Here is a 22,633-nt window from a genome sequence, read left to right as displayed (position 1 = left end):
TCGCCATATCTCAAAAAAGATATTCCAAAATTAGAAAATGTTCAAAGAAGAGCAACCAAAATGATAAAGGGGGTGGGACTCTTCTCATATGAGGAAAGGCTTGGATGAGGGGAGATATGATCGAGGTCTACAAAATCCCAAGTGGTGTAGAACAAGTAGAACTAAATCAATTTTTTACTTGTTCCAAAAGTACAAAGACTAGGGGACATTTGAGGAAGTTACATGGAAATACTTTTAAAACGAATAGGAGGAAATATTTTTTCACTCAACGAGGATGTGGTAACTTTGCCGGAGGATGTAGTAACAGCAGTTTGCGTATCTGGGTTTAAAAAACGGTTTGGACACGTTCCTGGAGGAAAAGTCCATAGTCTGCAATTGAGACAGGCATGAGGAAGCCAGTGCTTGCCCTGGGATTTGTAGTATGGAGTGTTGCTACGATTTGGGTTTCTGCCAGGTACTTGTGACCTGGCTTGGCCACTGTTGGAAACAGGATACTGGGCTTGATGGACCATTGTGACTACTCTTATGTTCTTAAATTCAACCACCAAATTGGCCAAAAAGTCTCCTTCCTGGAGCTAGGTAACTTGGCAACTCTGCAACAGTGAGTCAAGAACCAAAGAAGTTGTGCACATCATGTTCACCCTCCACTGCCTCCGGTAGAAACTAGAGGTGCCAAGGTACAATGTATCTAAGGTTTATATTTACAAAATTGTACATGTGCGAAAAGCTTCACAAATGGAAGCAGCGAAGTAAAACATTTCACTTTCTTTGATGTTTTTGAAAGGATATAGACAGAGAGAAGGTAGCATTAGGACAGTGTTCCAAGGAGGAAGCTGTCTCGGTAAATTCCCTGGGTCATTTAGTATGTGTACAGGTACATTTGTAGCAGTGGATTTTCAAATGGAGGCTCTATTTAGAAGCCACCGAAACACCCAGAAGTGCAGTCACTCTCTCAGGCAGTGTCCCCACCGCCACATCATGCAAAGTTCTTTTCCTCAGCCTGCAGTAGACCCTTCACACCTTATCCCATTCTTCTTAAATTCCTGCTCCTGTTCAACAATCCCATCCCCATTCCCCCCACAAGTTCCACAGCTCTCTCCAAAACCACACGCAGGACTCAGCCTCCACCTACTCCAGCCCTTGCAGTTCAGCCCCTCCATCCTATGACTAAAGCCTTCCCATTGGCTGGATCCTACCACAGTCTCTGCACCGGAGAGCAATGAAGAGCTACAGAGGGCTAAACTGTGAAAAATATCCAGACATTCTAGCCGTCATTCTTGAACCCGGTAATTTTCAAATTTGTAGAATCCAAGGCTCCTGAGTCCTCAGCACCCTCCCCCTAAACTTTTAAGCCCGAGGCACCTGCCTAGTTTGCCTATCCAGCTCTGTCTAGATTCCCAGCTCACTGTGGAAGCACAGATGCAATTGGAGGTGATTTTGACTTTCAAAGTGTTGTACAATCCCTTGTTCTCCCAACACTGGATTACTGCCCTATACAGAACTGTATTTAAGCTCAAAATCAACGCCAAACATTGCAGTTAGCTGAAAACGCTACCACCAGAGTTATTGCTACTATTCGAAAGAATAAACAGGGTATCCCCTATGCTGGTAGATCTTAACTGGTTACCAATTATTTTAACAATTACATTTAAATGTTTTTTTTATTAATATATAAGACAGCACAAGGAGGTTTTATTACAAGGGACAGCATGAGTTCATCTGGCCCATTAACTGGGCTGAAGCCAGAGGGCAGAGCTTGTCACCATATTGAGTGACCCCAAATATTCTCAGACGCTATTGAAAATAAAAGCAAACTTGTGAGGTTTATATTGTTTTAGTAAACCTCCTAGGTTTTCCATTCTCTCTGTTAGGAGCGGATGGGGTGGGGAGTTTGAGGGGTCTGTGAAGGGGGAGGTTATATTCAAAATGTTTCTTAATGCTTTAGTGCTTGCTTTCTTATTTGCAATGCTGTATCGCTGTGCTAGATGCCTTTATTTTTGCTTAAGATGACAATAAAGATATTTGTACATTAAAAACAATAGTAAATGTTATGACTGCCTTTGTGTGTGTTTTTTATTTTATTTAACAGCTTCCCATATGCTTTGAATTGCCCCAAGGAAATTAAGGGCAAGCTTCCGGCCAAGGTTTCCTTTCAGCTGCCCGATCCTTTCAGTGATGCCTCTGTCAGAGACTCGGGATCAGTGAATGTTGTGCCCATCAGAATTGGAACCACAGGAGAGATTGGCCTGTGATAAATTATGCAAAATTATGGTATTGTGCCAGAGTACAATCATTCGCCCATCTGCTGTCATAGGAAGACATGAGGTTCTCACCTGCTGCCTGCAAGGAGGTTTAATAGACAACATTCAGAGTTTTTATTAAACCTCCTTGGCTGCCTGGAACAAAACCGGCAAAGTGGCATAATTTTGCTTTTTCCTCTGCCTATGTACCCTGGAATTCCTCCACTTCTGATCGCTGCCTTATTGCCTTACTACTCTAACCGATGAAAGGTAATTCCATTCTGACGGTTCTGTGTACATCCGTATGCTGAACAAGCTGGCCTGTTTCTGTATCTCAGATTGAATAAAAATGTGCTGAAAACTATGAGAGCAGAAGAGGGAAGAGCAGGAAGGAAAGATTTAAGGATGCAGCTGATAGTTTATTTAGGATTCACCAATATGGCGGCTGAACGGGAGAGACGGCTTCAACTTTTTGACATCATGCCATCTCCTGTCATAAAACCTCCTTGATACAGTAGGATGTGGCACCTTATCTTTCAGAGGTGCTTATTATATATCAACCTTTCAGAGGAATACGGTCAGATCCGAGAGCACTAGGCATTTGAGTTCCAGCACTAGATAGGGGTTATTTAGTTGCAGCTAAGTTGGGAGCCTTTTCAATAGCTGGAACATGTTACAAATTGAGGCAATTTTACTGCAAGACTCCCTTAATGCTAAAAAATGCAGGGTCATACATTTGGGCTGCAAAAACCTGAGGAGGTGAAGTACTTCTGTGCACAAAAGAGGAGCGGGACTTAGGTGTGATCATATGTGATGATCTTAAGGTGGCCAAACAGGTAGAAAAGGCAATGGCGAAAGCTAGGATGCTTGGGTGCATAGGGAGAGGAATGGTTAGTAGGAAATAGGAGGTGATGATAACCCTGTATAAGACTCTGGTGAGACCTCATTTAGAATATTGTGTAAATTCTGGAGAACACACCTTCAAAAAGATATAAACAGGATGGAATTGGTCCAGAGGGCGGCTACTAAAATGGTCAGTGGTCTTCATCATAAAGCGAATCGGGACAGACTTAAAGATCTCAGTATGTATACTTTGGAAGAAAGACGGAAGAAGGGAGCTATGATAGACACTTAAATACCTATGAGGCTTAAATGCACAGGAGGTGAATCTCTTTCAATTGAAAGGAAGCTCTGGAATGAGGGGGCATAGGATGAAGGTGAAAGGGGACAAACTCATTAGTAACTTGAAGAGATACTTCTTCACAGAAATGGCCTCCCGGTGGAAGCAGTGGAGACGAAAATAGTATCTGAATTCAAGAGGTCTTGGGACAAGTACATAGGATCTGTAAAGGAGTGATAGGGAGAGTAGAGGGCATGAATGGGCAGACTCATGGTCTTTATCTGTCATTATTTTCCATGTTTCTTTGTTTGACTTATGGACAGATGTGTTTGGGATGAATAAGTAAAAATATTTTGGTTTTTTGAAGGTTTCCATACACAATTAAAAAGAAGTAAATATTGTTACACACTCCCCGAAGAAGCCAGAATTATTTATTCGTTACATTTGTATCCCACATTTTCCCACCTATTTGCAGGCTCCATGTGGCTTACATAGTACCAGAGAGATGTTTACAGACTCCGGGGTAAACAAATACAAAGAGATGTTGTGATAGGATAGGTTCATGTGGTAGGTCCACATAAGAGATTCGTTCAGCGGAAGCGTTCTGTAGTATTTGGAAAGTGAGGACAGTGCTGAGCAGAATTTTACGGTCTGTGTCTTGTAATTGACAAGGCAGATTCAGATAGGCTGGAGTGGGCTTTGACAGCAACTCCAGTAGTTGGAACATAAGGGCAGAGCTGGGTGGACTTGTACAGTCCCAGAAACACCAAAGAAAGACCATGATCAAGTATATAATCTAATGTTAATTGTTTGGCAAAACAATGGCCATTGTTGGTGATTAAGAAGACCTAAGCTAAATTCTTTATCATTTTTATATTTTATAGATGCATTGGTTATTACATTGTTTTGACAATTTTGGAGGTTTTTCTGACGTAGCTGTATTAAAGAGTCACCATTAGGGCTTCCTGTTCAAGGTGACTGTGTACTGTGGTCTTTTTCCTCTTTTATTGTTGTAAGAATTATTTCTGAACTAATTTTTAACATGAGGATCACTTGCTGGTTAGTGATTTCTATCTGGGTTCATTTCCCATTCCTTGTGACCCTCCATTGCCCCGGGTACAAAAACTTAGATTGTGAGCCCTCTAGGGACAGAGAAAGTACCTGCATATAATGTGTACAGCACTGTGTACATCTAGTAGCACTATAGGAATGATTAGTAGTAACCTTTGGGATTCTGGAATCTTTCTACTCTTTGTCCTTATCCCTTATTTGTCCTGATTAGATTATAAGCTCTGTCGAGCAGGGACTGTCTCTTCATGTTCAGTGTACAGTGCTGTGTACATCTAGTAGTGCTATAGAAATGATAATTACTAGTAGTAGTATTGTTTTGAAACTGAACTGCTTCTCGACTTGTCTGCTGAAGCCACAGCCAAGTTACAGTTTGCAGATTATGGCTAACATGATCAAATGATTTCAGATAATGCCCTCGATTTACTTGTATGCAGTTTAAAATGTTTTCTTCAGAGTCTGGAGTTTGAACATGTTTATTATGGGGCATTATCAAGATACTTGCAAGCTAATGGCAAAGCAGAATCCGAGGTGAAGATAGTGAAGAACCTCTGTAGGGAAGGAAAAGGGATAGTGAAGACCCATGGAAAGTTATATTGCATTGGAGGACCAGGTCAACAGAGGACATGGATGGCAGCCCAGCATAGTGCCCAATCTCTGGCCATAGCCAGCTAGTGGTATATCAGGAAATGTACAACATTACTACTACTACTAGTCATTTCTATAGAGCTACTAGACGTACACAGTGCTGTATACATTATATGCAGGTACTTTCTCTGTCCCTAGAAGGCTCATAATCTAAGTTTTGGTACCTGGGGCAATGGAGGGTTAAGTGACTTGCCCAAGGTCAGAAGGAGCTGCAGTGGGAATTGAACCTAGGTTGCCAGGCTCAAAGCCTGCTGCATTAACCCTTAGGCTACTCCTCCAGTCCTCCAACACAAGAGGCAAGTTTTTAAATCAAGATACAATGTGTCTACAACTGAATACTGGAGACTCAGTCTATATGAAAGCCTTGCTGGGAGATTGTATGATCATTGGCAGATGGGTACCTGTGTGCCAAAGATCACATTATGCTGATATTAGTAGACACTGAAGGAACTGTCTATTGATGCAATTGTAAGGACCTGCGAGTGGCTGAGTAGCCAGCTTCACAAGCAGCGCACACACAGCCTAATGGAAGGGTCATATGTGCTCTTGTGATCCAGGATACTCCCGGGCACAGAGAGCTCAGGAGCTGTAGGGAAGAGCCCTGAGCCAGTGGACACACCTGTCAAGTACGTTACCAGGTACGGCTGCCATGTTGGACAACAACCCACCGATTCCAGGCAGGTGTCAGCAGCGGCAATCACGGAAAAGCCTCGTCAAAGCCACCTCAGATACTTGATGCATAGAACAAAGTTGTGCATAACTCAAAAAAGAGAACAAGGGAGATGTTACAGATGTTCATTTCTATTGGAAGCTCATGCCATATGTCACTGTTTTCTTCATTGTTCACCTTTACTTGTTCCTGTGAACCGCTGCATTTCATGTAACTGTTACTGTGGACTGGGCTGCCAGTTGTCCTTTACATGAAAGGGAGATGTGTTTGGAAACTGTTTCACATGCCTGGGTGAACAACCTTTGCTCAGTGAGGTCTTTATCATGTTTAAATAAAGTCTTGTTTTTGGAAACTGACCTTACCTGGGATTAGGGGACGGCCGGGGTGTGGGGTTTGTTTTGTGTTTATACAGCAGCTCTATTGAGGATACTACAGCTGAGGCCTTTACGGGTCAGAAATGTCTACCTGCCTTTTGAGGCTTTTCTGTAGCCTCTGACTTATCTGCTTTGATAGATGTATTCAAATACCTCAGTGTACAATAGGACTTGGATTTCAGATGTATTACCCGCCTTTTCCAGATCTGAGCTCAAGGCCAGGCATAAACAGATTCACAAGTTATTTCCCTGCTAAGGCGGAGGGATTTGCCGCAGAACACAGTGTCAGTGGGAGTCGTGGGTTAGGATTTGAACCTTGACTTTCCTTTCTTTTGAGCCTGCTGCAGCCCTTTTCCATTGGGAAAGAATTGTAGAATAAGAGGAGAGGTGAGGCTTGAAAATATTTCTTCTTGGGCACATGGTAAAGCCCCTTTGCTCTTTAATACTCTTTCCTGCGAGGTCATACAGATGTCTGGTTATGTAATCAAAGCCTTTATCTTCCCCTCCTCAAAGTACTGTTCTGCACATGTCCAGTGACATGTAGAGGAGACAGCATTACATACAAGCCTCTGCGCTGATGTATTCTTATAACATAAATTTATTTGTTGCATTTGTATCCCACATTTTCCCACCTATTTGCAGGCTCAATGTGGCTTGCATTTGCCGTAATGGCGGTTGCCATTTCCGGGTGATAGAATTACAAATTGTGTTGCGTTAAGGTGCATACATACATGGTAACATACATGAAACATAACATATATGGAGCAGATCATGGTGTATATATTATATATATATAATGTGCATACATATATGGTGGAGAAGAGTCCATTATGGCATTGCATGAAGGTTCCTGAGTAATAAATTGGATTATAGCATATGTTTGGTCGTTGATTATAGAGAGACCCTATTTGACATAAGGTTTACGGTGGTGGTGCTTGTTGTGTGATAGTGTTATAGTGTTGCTGTTTAGTATTTAAGATGGCTGTTTATGATATGCCTTCTTGAAAAGATCTGTTTTCAGTAGCCTTCGGAAGATGGTTAGGTCTTGCATTGTTTTTATGGCCTTCGGTAGTGCGTTCCATAGCTGCGTGCAGATGTATGAGAAGCTGGTCGCGTATGTGGATTTATATTTTAGCCCTTTACAGTTAGGATAGTGGAGATTGAGGAATGTGCGTGATGATCTTTTTGCATTCCTAATAGGCAGATCTATAAGGTCTGACATATAGGTTGGGGCTTCTCCGTAGATGATTTTGTGGGCCAGGGTGCATACTTTGAACGCAATTCGTTCATTTACTGGGAGCCAGTGTAGTTTTTCTCTTAGGGGTTTGGCGCTTTCGTATTTCGTTTTCTTCCCTCCTCAAAGTACCGTTCTGCACATGTCCAGTGACATGCAGAGGAGACAGCATTACATACAAGCCTCTGCGCTGATGTATTCTTATAACATGATGTAAGAAAATGAGCCAATACCTTTTTATTAGACTTAATTTGAATGTTTGTTTTTGACCAGCTTTCAAAGGCCAGAACCTTCTTCCTCAGGCAAGACAAACAGCAAAAGATGACCGTTTTCAGAATATATAGAGTTCATATGACACCTTCCCACTACTCAAGTTTTTTTTCCACCATCTCCATCAGGGCTAAAACCCCAGTTCAGCCACCTAGAAAAGCTTATGTCTTCCCAGTAAATATTTCCTCACTGACCATTCAAATGTGTAACAACAAAGTGAACGAAATGAAATAAAACGTCTTAGTGAAACAAAGGAAGTACCAATGCAACCACGTTTTCAGCGCTGGCCCTGCTTCAGGTGCACTTTGTTGCCATCACAGCAAAAAGAAAGATAGTGAGTCAAAGTCATCAATGTAAAACAACAATCATCAAAAACATTTCCGAAAAAAGTAGTGGGAAAAATGGCTCTGCGCACCTGGGCCCTTTTACTGCAGTGGGTAAAACAGCCTCCAGCACACATGGCTATGCAGTGAGAGAACTCTTAATGCATGGACACGTGGCAGGAAACCCTTACCAGACTCCTGCGCTAACCCAAAATGAGGTCCAGTTTATATACAACTTTGGAATGAATGAACCAATCAGAACAAACCACATGGGAAAACATTGTCCAGTCAGAGAAGAGGAGTCCGTTCAGTCCACCAGGGTGCACTGTTGCAGCACGTTTTCATCCTCAGTCACAGGAAGCAAGATGCTGCTCACAATCACTCCCCACAGCCATGGGAAGCGCCAATTCAAGTCGGCTATAGCCAGAGATGGGTAGTGATGAAGCACTTGGACTCTGGTACATAGTAACATAGTAGATGACGGCAGAAAAAGACCTGCACGGTCCATCCAGTCTGCCCAACAAGATAACTCATATGTGCTAATTTTTGTGTATACCCTACTTTGATTTGTACCTCTGTTCTTCAGGGCACAGACCGTATAAGTCTGCCCAGCACTATCCCTGCCTCCCAACCACCAGCCCCGCCTCCCAACCACCGGCTCTGGCACAGACCGTATTAGTCTGCCCAGCACTATCCCCGTTTCCCAACCACCAGTCCCACCTCCCACCACCGGCTCTGGCACAGACCATACAAGTCTGCCTAGCACTATCCCCGCCCCCCACCACCAGCCCCGCCTCCCACCACCGGCTCTGGCACAGACCGTATAAGTCTGCCCAGCACTATCCCCGCCCCCCCACCACCAGCCCCGCCTCCCACCACCGGCTCTGGCACAGACCGTATAAGTCTGCCCAGCACTATTCCCGCCTCCCAACCACCAGCCCCGCCTCCCACCACCGGCTCTGGCACAGACCGTACAAGTCTGCCCAGCACTATCCCCGCCCCCAACTACCAGCCCCACCTCCCGATCTTGACTAAGCTCCTGAGGATCCATTCCTTCGGCACAGGATTCCTTTATGCTTATCCCACGCATGTTTGAATTCCGTTACCGTTTTCATTTCCACCACCTCCCGCGGGAGAGCATTCCAAGCATCCACTACTCTTAAGTATAATTGGTAGTACTTGTAATAAATTACACATCTTTGCCATACCTTTTACTTGTAACTCATTACAAGTAAGCTGTGATTTTGTACTTAGTAAAGAGTATTTTTGTTTTTAAGTATTTTCCATACAGCTGCTTCTCTCCCTCTACAGGCAATGTCAGACCCAGTTTGCTGCTAACCGGACCCAAACTTCCGGTCTCAGAAACAGGAAGAAAAAGCTACAAGGAGATATAACTCACTGCCAAACTAAAAAAGTCTCTTTTAATATCCTCAGCTACCTGAAGACATAATTCTACCCTCTATCAATCTGCGCAACTGAGATTAAAAAGCACATAATCTTTCCCAAGAAATGTTATCAAACATTTATGAGGAACCTTTAGAAAAAAAAATACCCCTTTCTAAGTTTAAGAAATTCTCTATGGAGATATGTGGATACAGCAGAAAACCCCCTCCATGAAACAGCACAGATTTATCCTTTAAAAAAAAAGAAGATAATACTTTATCTCTAGCAGTTGTCACAGCAAAGATCACCGCCATAATTTCCCGAACTGAGGTCTCCAATATAATAGTTACATTAAAATCTGGAAATGAATTTAATAACCTCCACCAGCTTATTCTTAATCAATCCCAGGACATAATATGCTTCAGCAACATGTGGAAGGGGCATCTACATCAGAATGTAGGTTGTCCTTCAACTATAGTGCAGAAATCATAGAACAAACTGGAAAATTAAAAAATGTACTGTAAATTATTATAACACATCAAGGGACAGATTCTATATATGGCGTGGAAAACATTTCTGCCTAAGCGTATTCTATAAGATTTGGGTGTAGTATTTATTTGGATTTGCTCACACCTTTTTCAGTAGTAGCTGAAGGTGAGTTATATTCAAGTACTCTGGATATTTCTCTGTCCCAGGAGGGCTCACAATCTAAGTTTGTACCTGAGGCAATGGAGGGTTAATTGACTTGCCCAGAGTCACAAGGAGCTGCAGTGGGAATTTAACTCAGTTCCCCAGGATCAAAGTCCACTGCACTAACCACTAGGCTACTCCTCCACTCTTAGGTGATGACTCCCAAGGTGGACCCTAGCCATTCCTCTCCCAATGCACCCAAGCATCCTTCTTGGTTTTTTTCCATCACCTTTTCTACCTGTTTGGCCACCTTAAGATCATCACATATGATCATACCCAACTCCCGCTCTTCTTTCGTACACAAAATTTCTTCACCCCTAAACTGTACCATTCCCTTGGATTTTTGCAGCCCAAATGCATGACCATGCATTTTTGGATTAAATCTAAGCTGTCAAATTCCAGACCATTCCTCTAGCTTCGCTAAGTCCTTCCTCAGGTTATCTACATCATCAGGGCTGTCTACCCTATTGCAGATTTTAGAATCATCTGCAAATTGGCAAGCCTTACCAGACAGCCCTTCAGCAATATCACTTACAAAAATGTTAAAAAGAACTGGCCCAAAACCGAACCTTGTGGCACACCACTGGTAACATCCTTTTCCTCAGAATGAGCTCCAGTTACCACTACCCTCTGTCGCCTTCCACTCAACCAGTTTCTAAGCTAGTCAGTCATATTAGGGCTCATACTGAGGGCACCTGATTTAATTATTAGTTATCTATGTGGAAACATGCCAAATTCTTTGCTAAAATCTAAAAAAAAAACCAAATAAAACCAAATACAAGGTGATCCACATTGTAAAGAATAATCCGAATCATAGTTACCAGATGCTAGAGTCCACCTTGGGGGTCAGCGCTCAAGAATAAGATCTGGGTGTCATTGTAGATAATACACTGAAATATTCTGCTCAGTGTGTGGCGGCGGCCAAAAAAAGCAATAAAGGATGCTAGGAATTAAGAAAGGGATGGTGAATAAGGCCAAAAATACTATAATGCCTTTGTGTCGCTCCATGGTGCATCTGCACCTTGAGTATTGCATTCAGTGTTGGTCGCTGTATCTCAGAAAAGATATAGCGGAATTAGAAAAGGTTCAAAGAGGAGCGACTAAAATGATAAAGGGGATAAAACTTCTCTCATATGAGTTAGATAACTACAGAAAATATGCTCATATTACTTTGCTTTATTTGAAATATCATTGGTTACCTATGAAATATACAGTTGATTTTAAAGTGTTGACTCTGGTCCACAAGGGCTTCTTATACTCGGAGGCTGAGCTATTACAATTCAATTACCATCCCACATATTCCAGCTCTTTGGTAAAAGTTAAGCAGTATGTTACATTGTTTAATAAACATAAGCATACTTAGGACGGGTTTATTTAAGAGATTCATCATTTTCTCCTTGATTTTAAAATGTGAATATTTATTATAATAGTGAGTGACGCTATGATTGTAATTTATTTAGCAAAATTTAATAGTTTCAAGTTTATTAAAAATTTGATATACTGCCCAATCAGAAAAACCTTCTAGGTGGTTTACAAAACTCAAATATAACATTTATAATTAAGGAAATAAGACAGAAGAAAATAGAAGCAAAAGTAATTCCAAAGAGGGGAAAACAACAACAAAAAATTATTAAAAGGCTTTAGATATCCACACTAATCTAAAAACGTGTGTGTGTGTATATATATATATTTATATAAATAAAATAAAGAAACATGCTTGCAAATCCAGTAATGTCATACCAGTGTCCAGCTCCTAAGATGTGAAGGAGGGATATTCCAATATATTAAGAACCACATGTATCAGTAAAGAGAGAAGCTTTTAATTGTTTCTTAAAAATAGACAAAGACATTTCCAGCTGTAAAAATAATGGAATAGAATTCCAAAGGAAAGGACCTGAGACGTTAAACATCTTAGTCCCTAATGTGTCAAGCACAACCATTCTCAATGAAGGAACAACTAACTCGTAATGTACCACGGACCTTAAGTGATGTCGTAGGGCTTTAAGGGACAAGAGAAGGAAAAATACTAGACTTAGTCCTTAGTGGTGCTCATGATCTAGTGCAGGGGGTAACGATACGAGGGCCGCTTGATAACAGTGATCATAATATGATCGGTTTTGATATTGGCATTGAAGGAAGTGAAACTAGGAAATCAAGTACGCTAGCGTTTAACTATAGAAAAGGTGATTACGACAAAATGAGAAAAATGGTGAAAAAAAGACTGAAAGGAGCAGCTCGCAGAGTAAAAAACTTGCATCAGGCGTGGATGCTGTTTAAAAACACCATCCTGGAGGTTCAGGACAAATATATTCCACGTATTAGAAAAAGGGAAAAAAGACTAAACGTCAGCCGGCGTGGCTAAACAGTAAGATAAAGGAAATCATTAGAGCCAAAAAACAATCCTTCAGAAAGTGGAGAAGAGAACCAACTGAAAGTAACAGGATAGATCATAAGGAATGCCAAGCCAAATGCAAAGCGGAGATAAGGAGGGCAAAAAAGGACTTTGAGAAGAAATTAGCGTTGGAAGCAAAATACATAGTAAAAATTTTTTTAGATACATTAAAAGCAGGAAACCGGCCAAAGAGTCGGTTGGGCCGCTGGACGAAAATGGTGTTAAAGGGGCGATCAAGGAGGACAAAGCCGTAGCGGAGAAATTAAATGAATTCTTTGCTTCGGTCTTCACCGAGGAGGATTTGGGGGGGACACCGGTGCCGGAAAGAATATTTGAAGCGGGGGAGTCGGAGAAACTAAACAAATTCTCTGTAACCTTGGAGGATGTAATGGGTCAGTTCAGCAAGCTGAAGAGTAGTAAATCACCGGGACCTGATGGTATTCATCCCAGAGTATTAATAGAACTAAAAAATGAACTTGCGGAGCTACTGTTAGAAATATGCAATCTGTCCCTAAAATAGAGTGTAGTACCGGAAGACTGGAGGGTAGCCAATGTTACTCCGATTTTTAAGAAGGGTTCCAGAGGAGATCCGGGAAATTATAGACCGGTGAGTCTGACGTCGGTGCCGGGCAAGATGGTGGAGGCTATTATTAAGAATAAAATTGCAGAGCATATACAAAAACATGGACTGATGAGACAAAGTCAGCACGGATTTAGTGAAGGGAAGTCTTGCCTCACCAATCTAATGCATTTTTTTGAGGGGGTAAGCAAACATGTGGACAATGGGGAGCCGGTTGATATTGTATATCTGGATTTTCAGAAGGCGTTTGACAAAGTGCCGCACGAAAGACTCCTGAAGAAATTGCAGAGTCATGGAATCGGAGGTAGGGTATTATTATGGATTAAGAACTGGTTGAAAGATAGGAAGCAGAGAGTAGGATTGCGTGGCCAGTATTCTCAGTGGAGGAGGGTAGTTAGTGGGGTCCCGCAGGGGTCTGTGCTGGGTCCGTTGCTTTTTAATGTATTTATAATGACCTAGAGATGGGAATAACTAGTGAGGTAATTAAATTCGCCGATGACACAAAATTATTCAGGGTCGTCAAGTCGCAGGAGGAATGTGAACGATTACAGGAGGACCTTGCGAGACTGGGAGAATGGGCGTGCAAGTGGCAGATGAAGTTCAATGTTGACAAGTGCAAAGTGATGCATGTGGGTAAGAGGAACCCGAATTATAGCTACGTCTTGCAAGGTTCCGCGTTAGGAGTTACGGATCAAGAAAGGGATCTGGGTGTCGTCGTCGATGATACGCTGAAACCTTCTGCTCAGTGTGCTGCTGCGGCTAGGAAAGCGAATAGAATGTTGGGTGTTATTAGGAAGGGTATGGAGTCCAGGTGTGCGGATGTTATAATGCCGTTGTATCGCTCCATGGTGCGACCGCACCTGGAGTATTGTGTTCAGTACTGGTCTCCGTATCTCAAAAAAGATATAGTAGAATTGGAAAAGGTACAGCGAAGGGCGACGAAAATGATAGTGGGGATGGGACGACTTTCCTATGAAGAGAGGCTGAGAAGGCTAGGGCTTTTCAGCTTGGAGAAGAGACGGCTGAGGGGAGATATGATAGAAGTGTATAAAATAATGAGTGGAATGGATCGGGTGGATGTGAAGCGACTGTTCACGCTATCCAAAAATACTAGGACTAGAGGGCATGAGTTGAAGCTACAGTGTGGTAAATTTAAAACGAATCGGAGAAAAGTTTTCTTCACCCAACGTGTAATTAGACTCTGGAATTCGTTGCCGGAGAACGTGGTACGGGCGGTTAGCTTGACGGAGTTTAAAAAGGGGTTAGATAGATTCCTAAAGGACAAGTCCATAGACAGCTATTAAATGGACTTGGAAAAATTCCGCATTTTTAGGTATAACTTGTCTGGAATGTTTTTACGTTTGGGGAGCGTGCCAGGTGCCCTTGACCTGGATTGGCCACTGTCGGTGACAGGATGCTGGGCTAGATGGACCTTTGGTCTTTCCCAGTATGGCACTACTTATGTACTTATGTAAGTAGTTTCAACAAATAAGATGGCGCTTCAGAAGTGGTAAAGAATCTTAAAAATAATGGAGACCAATGTTCATTGTGCAATAAAGGGGTAACATGATCATACTTTTTGGAAGTAGTTAACATTTTTACTGCTAGATTTAGAAAATTTGAAGACTTCTAATATCTGACTGATGTAAACCATTACAAAGAGCTTTACAATAGCCCAACTGAGAGATTATGAGTGGTTTATTTATTTATTTATTGCATTTGTATCCCACATTTTCCCACCTTTTTGCGGGCTCAGTGTGGCTTACAATATATTATGAATCATGGAAATACAATTTGTTACAACTTGGTTATGGATTACATTGTGATGAGTTGTTTGAGTCAAAGTTAAAGTATCGACAAGGAGTATAATCATGGAAAAAGCACTGAAACATTGGAAGGAAACAAGGGAGACAAAAAGGGGCAATATACAGTGGGGGAAATAAGTATTTGATCCCTTGCTGATTTTGTAAGTTTGCCCACTGACAAAGACATGAGCAGCCCATAATTGAAGGGTAGGTTATTGGTAACAGTGAGAGATAGCACATCACAAATTAAATCCGGAAAATCACATTGTGGAAAGTATATGAATTTATTTGCATTCTGCAGAGGGAAATAAGTATTTGATCCCCCACCAACCAGTAAGAGATCTGGCCCCTACAGACCAGGTAGATGCTCCAAATCAACTCGTTACCTGCATGACAGACAGCTGTCGGCAATGGTCACCTGTATGAAAGACACCTGTCCACAGACTCAGTGAATCAGTCAGACTCTAACCTCTACAAAATGGCCAAGAGCAAGGAGCTGTCTAAGGATGTCAGGGACAAGATCATACACCTGCACAAGGCTGGAATGGGCTACAAAACCATCAGTAAGACGCTGGGCGAGAAGGAGACAACTGTTGGTGCCATAGTAAGAAAATGGAAGAAGTACAAAATGACTGTCAATCGACAAAGATCTGGGGCTCCACGCAAAATCTCACCTCGTGGGGTATCCTTGATCATGAGGAAGGTTAGAAATCAGCCTACAACTACAAGGGGGGAACTTGTCAATGATCTCAAGGCAGCTGGGACCACTGTCACCACGAAAACCATTGGTAACACATTACGACATAACGGATTGCAATCCTGCAGTGCCCGCAAGGTCCCCCTGCTCCGGAAGGCACATGTGACGGCCCGTCTGAAGTTTGCCAGTGAACACCTGGATGATGCCGAGAGTGATTGGGAGAAGGTGCTGTGGTCAGATGAGACAAAAATTGAGCTCTTTGGCATGAACTCAACTCGCCGTGTTTGGAGGAAGAGAAATGCTGCCTATGACCCAAAGAACACCGTCCCCACTGTCAAGCATGGAGGTGGAAATGTTATGTTTTGGGGGTGTTTCTCTGCTAAGGGCACAGGACTACTTCACCGCATCAATGGGAGAATGGATGGGGCCATGTACCATACAATTCTGAGTGACAACCTCCTTCCCTCCGCCAGGGCCTTAAAAATGGGTCGTGGCTGGGTCTTCCAGCACGACAATGACCCAAAACATACAGCCAAGGCAACAAAGGAGTGGCTCAGGAAGAAGCACATTAGGGTCATGGAGTGGCCTAGCCAGTCACCAGACCTTAATCCCATTGAAAACTTATGGAGGGAGCTGAAGCTGCGAGTTGCCAAGCGACAGCCCAGAACTCTTAATGATTTAGAGATGATCTGCAAAGAGGAGTGGACCAAAATTCCTCCTGACATGTGTGCAAACCTCATCATCAACTACAGAAGACGTCTGACCGCTGTGCTTGCCAACAAGGGTTTTGCCACCAAGTATTAGGTCTTGTTTGCCAGAGGGATCAAATACTTATTTCCCTCTGCAGAATGCAAATAAATTCATATACTTTCCACAATGTGATTTTCCGGATTTAATTTGTGATGTGCTATCTCTCACTGTTACCAATAACCTACCCTTCAATTATGGGCTGCTCATGTCTTTGTCAGTGGGCAAACTTACAAAATCAGCAAGGGATCAAATACTTATTTCCCCCACTGTATAATAACAGGAACACACGGTATACATTTTCTGTGAGTAAAGGTATGAGTGTGGTAAGATTTCGGGGGATGAGAATTCAGGAGTGGCTGTATTGATGCATAACTGAACAATGAGTGTGGGCTTTATGTGTTTTGGTTCTTTCCGTAAATTTTCTCAAAAAGATGGGTCTTCAATAGTTTGCGGAAGGTGGTTTGTTCGTAGATCGCTTTCAGGTTGCGTGGTAGTGTGTTCCAGAACTGCGTGCTCATGTAAGAAAAGGTTGACGCATGCAGCGCCTTGTATTTCAAACCCTTGCAATTAGGGAAGTGGAGGTTGAGGAAAGTTCGTGATGATCTTTTAGCGTTTCGGGGTGGTAAGTCTATTAAATCAGACATGTAGGCTGGGGCTTCGCCATGAATGATTTTGTGGACTACTGTGCATACTTTAAAAGTGATGCGTTCCTTGAGTTCAAAACATAAAGAGCTGAAGTTGGAAAAAGATCACAAACTGAATAGTTCATCTTCAATTTATAGAAACTACATTGAATAACAGTAGAAATCTGAGTACAAAAATTCAAATTCTGATCAAGTATTTTTACCATGGAATGAAAGAGAATTTTACTGTCAGCAATCAACAAAGGAAATGGTTCTAGCAAAATATCCATATTTTTCCCAATGAGTGCAGTGTGTCTGAGAGGATGGCATTTCCTGAAGGTTATCGCCAGTGGTAGATGTGACACTGAGCATGGCACCTACAGGTTATTAAAGAGGTGGTGGAAGACAGGTGAAAGTTTGTCACTTGTGGATGGTCTATGGATGGCTCTGGATTAAAACTGTAGAATGCATAGAATAAAATCAGTTTTTGTCAGTCTTGAAGATTTGGTTCCTCTTGTTGGAAGCCTGGCTATCTTTGTTCAGTCTAGGTAGAAGCCTTGTTCTTCTGCCTTCTCTGTAATAAAGATTTCAGTATTGTTTCTTCAAATATCTGTACTCTTTTGGCTTATAATAATGTTGTGATACCAATAATAATTTTAAGAAAAGGTAGTGAACTCAGCGGTTGGATGCGACTGCTGGATTTCCCCAGTAATTAGCCCATAGCTCTAACCACTTGGCCACTCCTTCTCTAGGACAGCATTCTTCCTAGCAGATAAAGAATGCTTACAGGTCAACACTTACATACCCTGGCAAATGTGTCTTTAAAAATGCAGACTCTGGCATTTAAACAATCCACATAGATTGAACTGTACCTATGTAGTAATTTTCAGGCCTAACTTAAACTGCTTAGCTATACAAATTGTGCCACTGTCCATGTAGCTGAGTGAAACTCCCTCACTCTGCCTGGATAGTGCCGGAGTGGAAAGGGAGTATATTCAGCAGCAATATTCACTATACAGAAAAGTCTTTTTGAATACATGGCCCTGGGGTTTTCTCTCACAAGAACTACACATCATCCTTCCACACAGTGTTATAATGGGTCATGTTCTGGATATTCTATTTGGTTGCATCCCAGGAACACAGATGTTATGATAAGCCATGTACTAGGCAACTTTCTGACATGCTTTGTCACTAACCCTTGACTCTTTTCCATCTGTTCCCCTTGCAGATTCGAAAGATGAACTGGGCAGGTCTCTACACCCTTCTGAGTGGAGTGAGCCGGCACTCCACCGGCATTGGCCGTATCTGGCTGTCCGTTGTCTTCATTTTTCGAATCATGGTGCTGGTTGTGGCAGCGGAAAGTGTATGGGGAGATGAGAAGTCTGCCTTTACCTGTAACACGCAACAACCTGGCTGCAACAGTGTCTGCTATGATCACTTCTTCCCCATCTCTCATATCCGGCTCTGGGCACTGCAGCTCATCATCGTTTCCACACCAGCATTGCTAGTTGCTATGCACGTGGCCCATCAGCAGCATCAGGAAAAGAAGATGCTACGAATGTCTGGCCACGGGGATGCAAAGCAGCTGGAGGAGGTAAAGAAGCACAAGGTTCACATCTCAGGGACCCTGTGGTGGACCTATGCCCTGAGCGTCTTTTTCAGGATTATCTTTGAAGTAGCTTTCATGTACATCTTCTACATGATCTATCCTGGCTACAAAATGATTCGACTGGTGAAATGTGACGCCTACCCCTGTCCCAACACTGTTGACTGCTTCATCTCCCGGCCCACAGAGAAAACCATCTTCACTGTCTTCATGCTGGCAACCTCCGCAATCTGCATCTTGCTGAATGTGGCAGAGCTGGTTTTCCTGATTGCCAGAGCCTGTGCCAGGCGGAGACAGTGGGGCACTGGCCCATCAGGGAAAAGCTCTTTCTACAGCAGCAAAGAATACAAACAGAATGAAAAGAACCTAATGCTCACAGAGGATAGTTTCAAGAGGAGCGCAGGGCAAGAGAAGGGAGAACACTGTTCTGCCTCATAGGGGAGGCAGCCTGAGCACCCAGCACACCTGCCCTGTACAGGTCAGAGAGTGGAGTTGTGTATATACAACAGACATGGCTGAGGAAGACAGACTCAGAAGAGGAGGCCTGACAGGAACAACCTCAACTGCAGGAAAAGGTGACATCTGGAGTCCGAGCGTATTCTTCCCATCTCAATCTGTGCTGTATTTCCAGCCTCTCATTTATTACAACTGAATATTTATTTTCCCGAGGATGAACTGATTTCAGGTGAAGAAACAATTGCATTCTTTGTCACTGCAATAATGAGCAATGAAACTCTTCAGAGCCACTGCCATAGGGGGAGGATCCTGAACTCCGAAAGCTTCTCTCAAAGCCTTTTCAGTATTACAGTCACAGTATTTCATGCCTCACAGAAGACCTGGCCCCTGAGGAACTTTCTGGAAGGACTCACTCATGACTTATGAGGCAAAACCTGTTACGATCTGAGGGACTCTTTCTATTAATGATTAATTGAAAGATGTTATAAATGTTCCTAATAATCGCCTTGGAAATTCTGATAAATTGGTGATACCTAGGGAGGCAGCATGCAGGAAGTTTATTAAAGCTGACCTTTAATGAGAAATTGCAGAGTTTTGTGTTTAAACAGTTTCTGAAGATTGTGTAGCCAGTGTTGAACGAAGTCTCATGAATGGACACTGCCATCGATCTTTGGCAGCTCATTTCCCTCTAGGGCATTTTGTAACCTGACAGTGAGGCTAGGAATGTGCAAAGGTGCATTTAGGGGGTAGGTCTATAAACAATGCTAAAAGTTAGATGCCCAGAATCTAGGCACTAAATTAATAATCTTTACCAGCACATTTGTGTACCCAATCCATTATAGAATAGTATCATTCAATATTCTGCGCTCTTCCGAAGTCAGAACAGTCATGAGCTGCTGGCTCATGCCCCTCCCTTGTGAATGACCCCATTTGCAATTACACCCTACAACGCTGAGGCACTCGGCAACACAGAATAGCATCTAAGTGTCATTTCATCCCACTTCATTTGTGACACACTCTACAGATTAGGGGATTTTTGCTCCTACCCAAAAGCTGTTCCACAAATTTTCTTCTGCTCTGAGGCTTGTGTGTCCTGGTAGAGGTCAGCTGATTGTAGCTCTGCTCTGCTCATCCTCCACCCCAGGAATGTCTAAGTGGGGCTCTTTTATTACAGGGCATTAAACTCGTAACAACGCACATGTTACTGCAGAAATGCATTAAAGCATTACAGCTCACTAACACATGTGTTACTGATTTTTAACAAATATTTTTGGAAGGGGGCATGGAATCATTAAACAGTTTAGCACCTTATACTTAACACACACTAACTGGCTAACATAGAGTTAACTTGGGGGCACTTAGGAAGTGGTAAATGCTCCGCTGTTAACTCTATACAGGTACTGCACTATGATAACATTAGAACACAATCTGCAATAAAATATATTTTAAAAATCCCACAGAACTGCTGTGTTACATCTGGGCTTAGCACACGGTAAAATCCCACATTACCAGTGTTATTCAAAGTACCAGTTCAAAGTGCTTAAGTAAAATTAAAAATTAACTAAAAGTACAGCAAAGAACACATTAAAAATGTACTTAAGTGAAAGTAAAAAAAAGTTATTACCTAATAACCACTAAAGTCCTGCAGCATTCCGTGCCTAGAGTGAGTCTTTACTTCCTAGTTCCTGCACTTCTCTTTTATAGCCCTAGATGGGGCGCTGAGAGATGATCTCACTTCCTGGCTAAGGAATATTTAAGGAAGTGCTCTACACTCCACTGGGGCTTCAGCAACAGGCTTCTAGAGTTGTGTTTCTCCGGTGTTCTTGTCTAGCCAGTTCCAGTCTTGCTGTTCCAGCTACTCCCTGGCCTTGACTCCATTGGGCCAGCCCCAAAGGGCTTTCTTGAGCCACCCTCTGCCCTGACTTATTGGGGTGCCCACAAGGGCTCTTTTAAGAGCCACCACTAGACTGTTCATGTTGTGTTCCAGTCAGTCCTCCCAAGGGCTCTTTTAAGAACCTACCTCTAGACCACCTCTGTCATGTTCCAGCCAGTCTGCTAGGTACTGCCTAGTCCTATGCTTCTGCCACTCCAAGTCAGGTCCTGCCTTCTCCAGCCCCCGGACTCTGCCAGACGGCCCTGTCAACAGTTCTCAACCACGGGTAGAACCAATCTCGACACAGCCCAAGGGCTCACCTTCCCCAACCGTGACATTTGCGCATACCACTCCTAAGCCATGGGTAGGTGGAGTACGATCTCAGTCTCTCAAATTTACTGCTAACGCTCACCATAGTACTTGCTTCTTTCTGGCGTTCTTAAGTTGTAACACATACAGGCAATTCAGTGAGGTGCATTTAGAAATTCTTTTTAACCAGGCCTGCGTTCTGTCACATCTTCTTGGTCTCCAACTGCATTTCTTGGTACTTGAGGGTCTTCCTTCTCTCCGCACGATTCACAATCACTTGGGACTAACACATCTATTCCTCCTAAGCCTATTTCCACTTAACTTCATCCTATGCCCTCTCATTCAAGAGGTATCCTTCATTTGGAAAAGGCTCACCTCCTGTACGTATCCCCTCTCTCCTGCCTCTCTTCCAGTGTATACAAGTTGAGATTCATAACCGCTAACTAGTAATTTCTTAATTAAGTTGCTAATGGAGTGGGAATATGTCAACCAAAGTCCCCTAAGATTTAATTATTATTATTATTTTAATGCTGTTAGAAATACAGTCTACTTAGATCCACAGAGGGAAAATTACTAAGAGCTAATTACTACCTCATAGAGATGCCATAATTAAATTTGAATTTGTAGCCTCCTAATTGGTTTAAGGGCCTATAAATCAGAGATCAGACCAGCGGTGGGAATTCTTTGTTAAATTGTACAGCGCTGCGTAACCCTAGTAGCGCTCTAGAAATGTTAAGTAGTAGTAGTAGTAGTAATTCAAGAGTAAATTGGGGCTTCCTGTTCCTATTAGTTGTGCTTTATACTGATACCATAGTAACTGTAAGACAGCCCTTTAAAGGCTAACCTATGGAAGTGTAACAGACTTTATATGCTAAGAAAAGCTATTCCTTAAACTCCTTTGCTAAGTTAGCAGAGTAACTCAAAGTCCCTGAAGTTACCTGTTAATTCTAAGTCTACCTTTCCCAAAGTTTAAAAGCAATTTCTCAGCAAATTCTTACCAGTGAAGTTCTCTTCCTCTCTGGAAGTCTCCTCATAGCACCTCTTCTGGTTTCTTCAGATTACTTGGCAGAATATACACAAGCTACATCAGATTATACAGCAGGATATACACATTACATTACATGCATTCTTATATTCCACAATTATCCATATGGATTTTATGCAGATTACAATGGAACCCACAATATATGGTGAACAACAAATGAAATAATATATTTAATGAGGTTACACATTCCTTCATAGGAGGTCATATTAAAACACTTATATAAAAACATCTCAAAAAATAGGCATTAAAAACCTCTCTCAACCATCGATAGTTTTGAATAGATTTAATTTCTAATGGTACAAATGGCAAACAGGCACAGCGAAGATTAAAACGAAAAACACACAGTCAGTGATGTTGCTGTGAAAATTTAATGAAAGCATGGCTCAATTCAACATGGCCTTTGTTTCGGCCACCCGGTCTGCATCAGGAGTCTATAAAAATATATGATACATAAACATTGTTCAAAGTTATAACCTC

At 42.4% G+C, this 22,633-nt stretch overlaps 1 protein-coding gene across 1 annotated transcript in view; it reads left to right on the top strand.

The window, feature by feature from the left end:
* Positions 1-19,513, top strand: part of GJB1 (gap junction protein beta 1) — a 35,300-nt gene extending 15,787 nt beyond the window's left edge. The window contains exon 2 of the mRNA XM_030209611.1: positions 18,096-19,513. Within this exon, the coding sequence (XP_030065471.1) occupies positions 18,105-18,911 (807 nt within the window). The 5' untranslated portion in view covers positions 18,096-18,104 and the 3' untranslated portion in view covers positions 18,912-19,513. The remainder of the gene's footprint in view (positions 1-18,095) is intronic.
* The last annotated feature ends 3,120 nt before the right edge of the window (positions 19,514-22,633 follow it).

Source organism: Microcaecilia unicolor, chromosome 7 (assembly GCF_901765095.1).
Source record: "Microcaecilia unicolor chromosome 7, aMicUni1.1, whole genome shotgun sequence".
Lineage (NCBI taxonomy): Eukaryota > Metazoa > Chordata > Amphibia > Gymnophiona > Siphonopidae > Microcaecilia > Microcaecilia unicolor.
The sequence above is the reverse complement of the archived record's forward strand: the minus strand, read 5'-3'. Positions and strand labels throughout refer to the sequence as shown.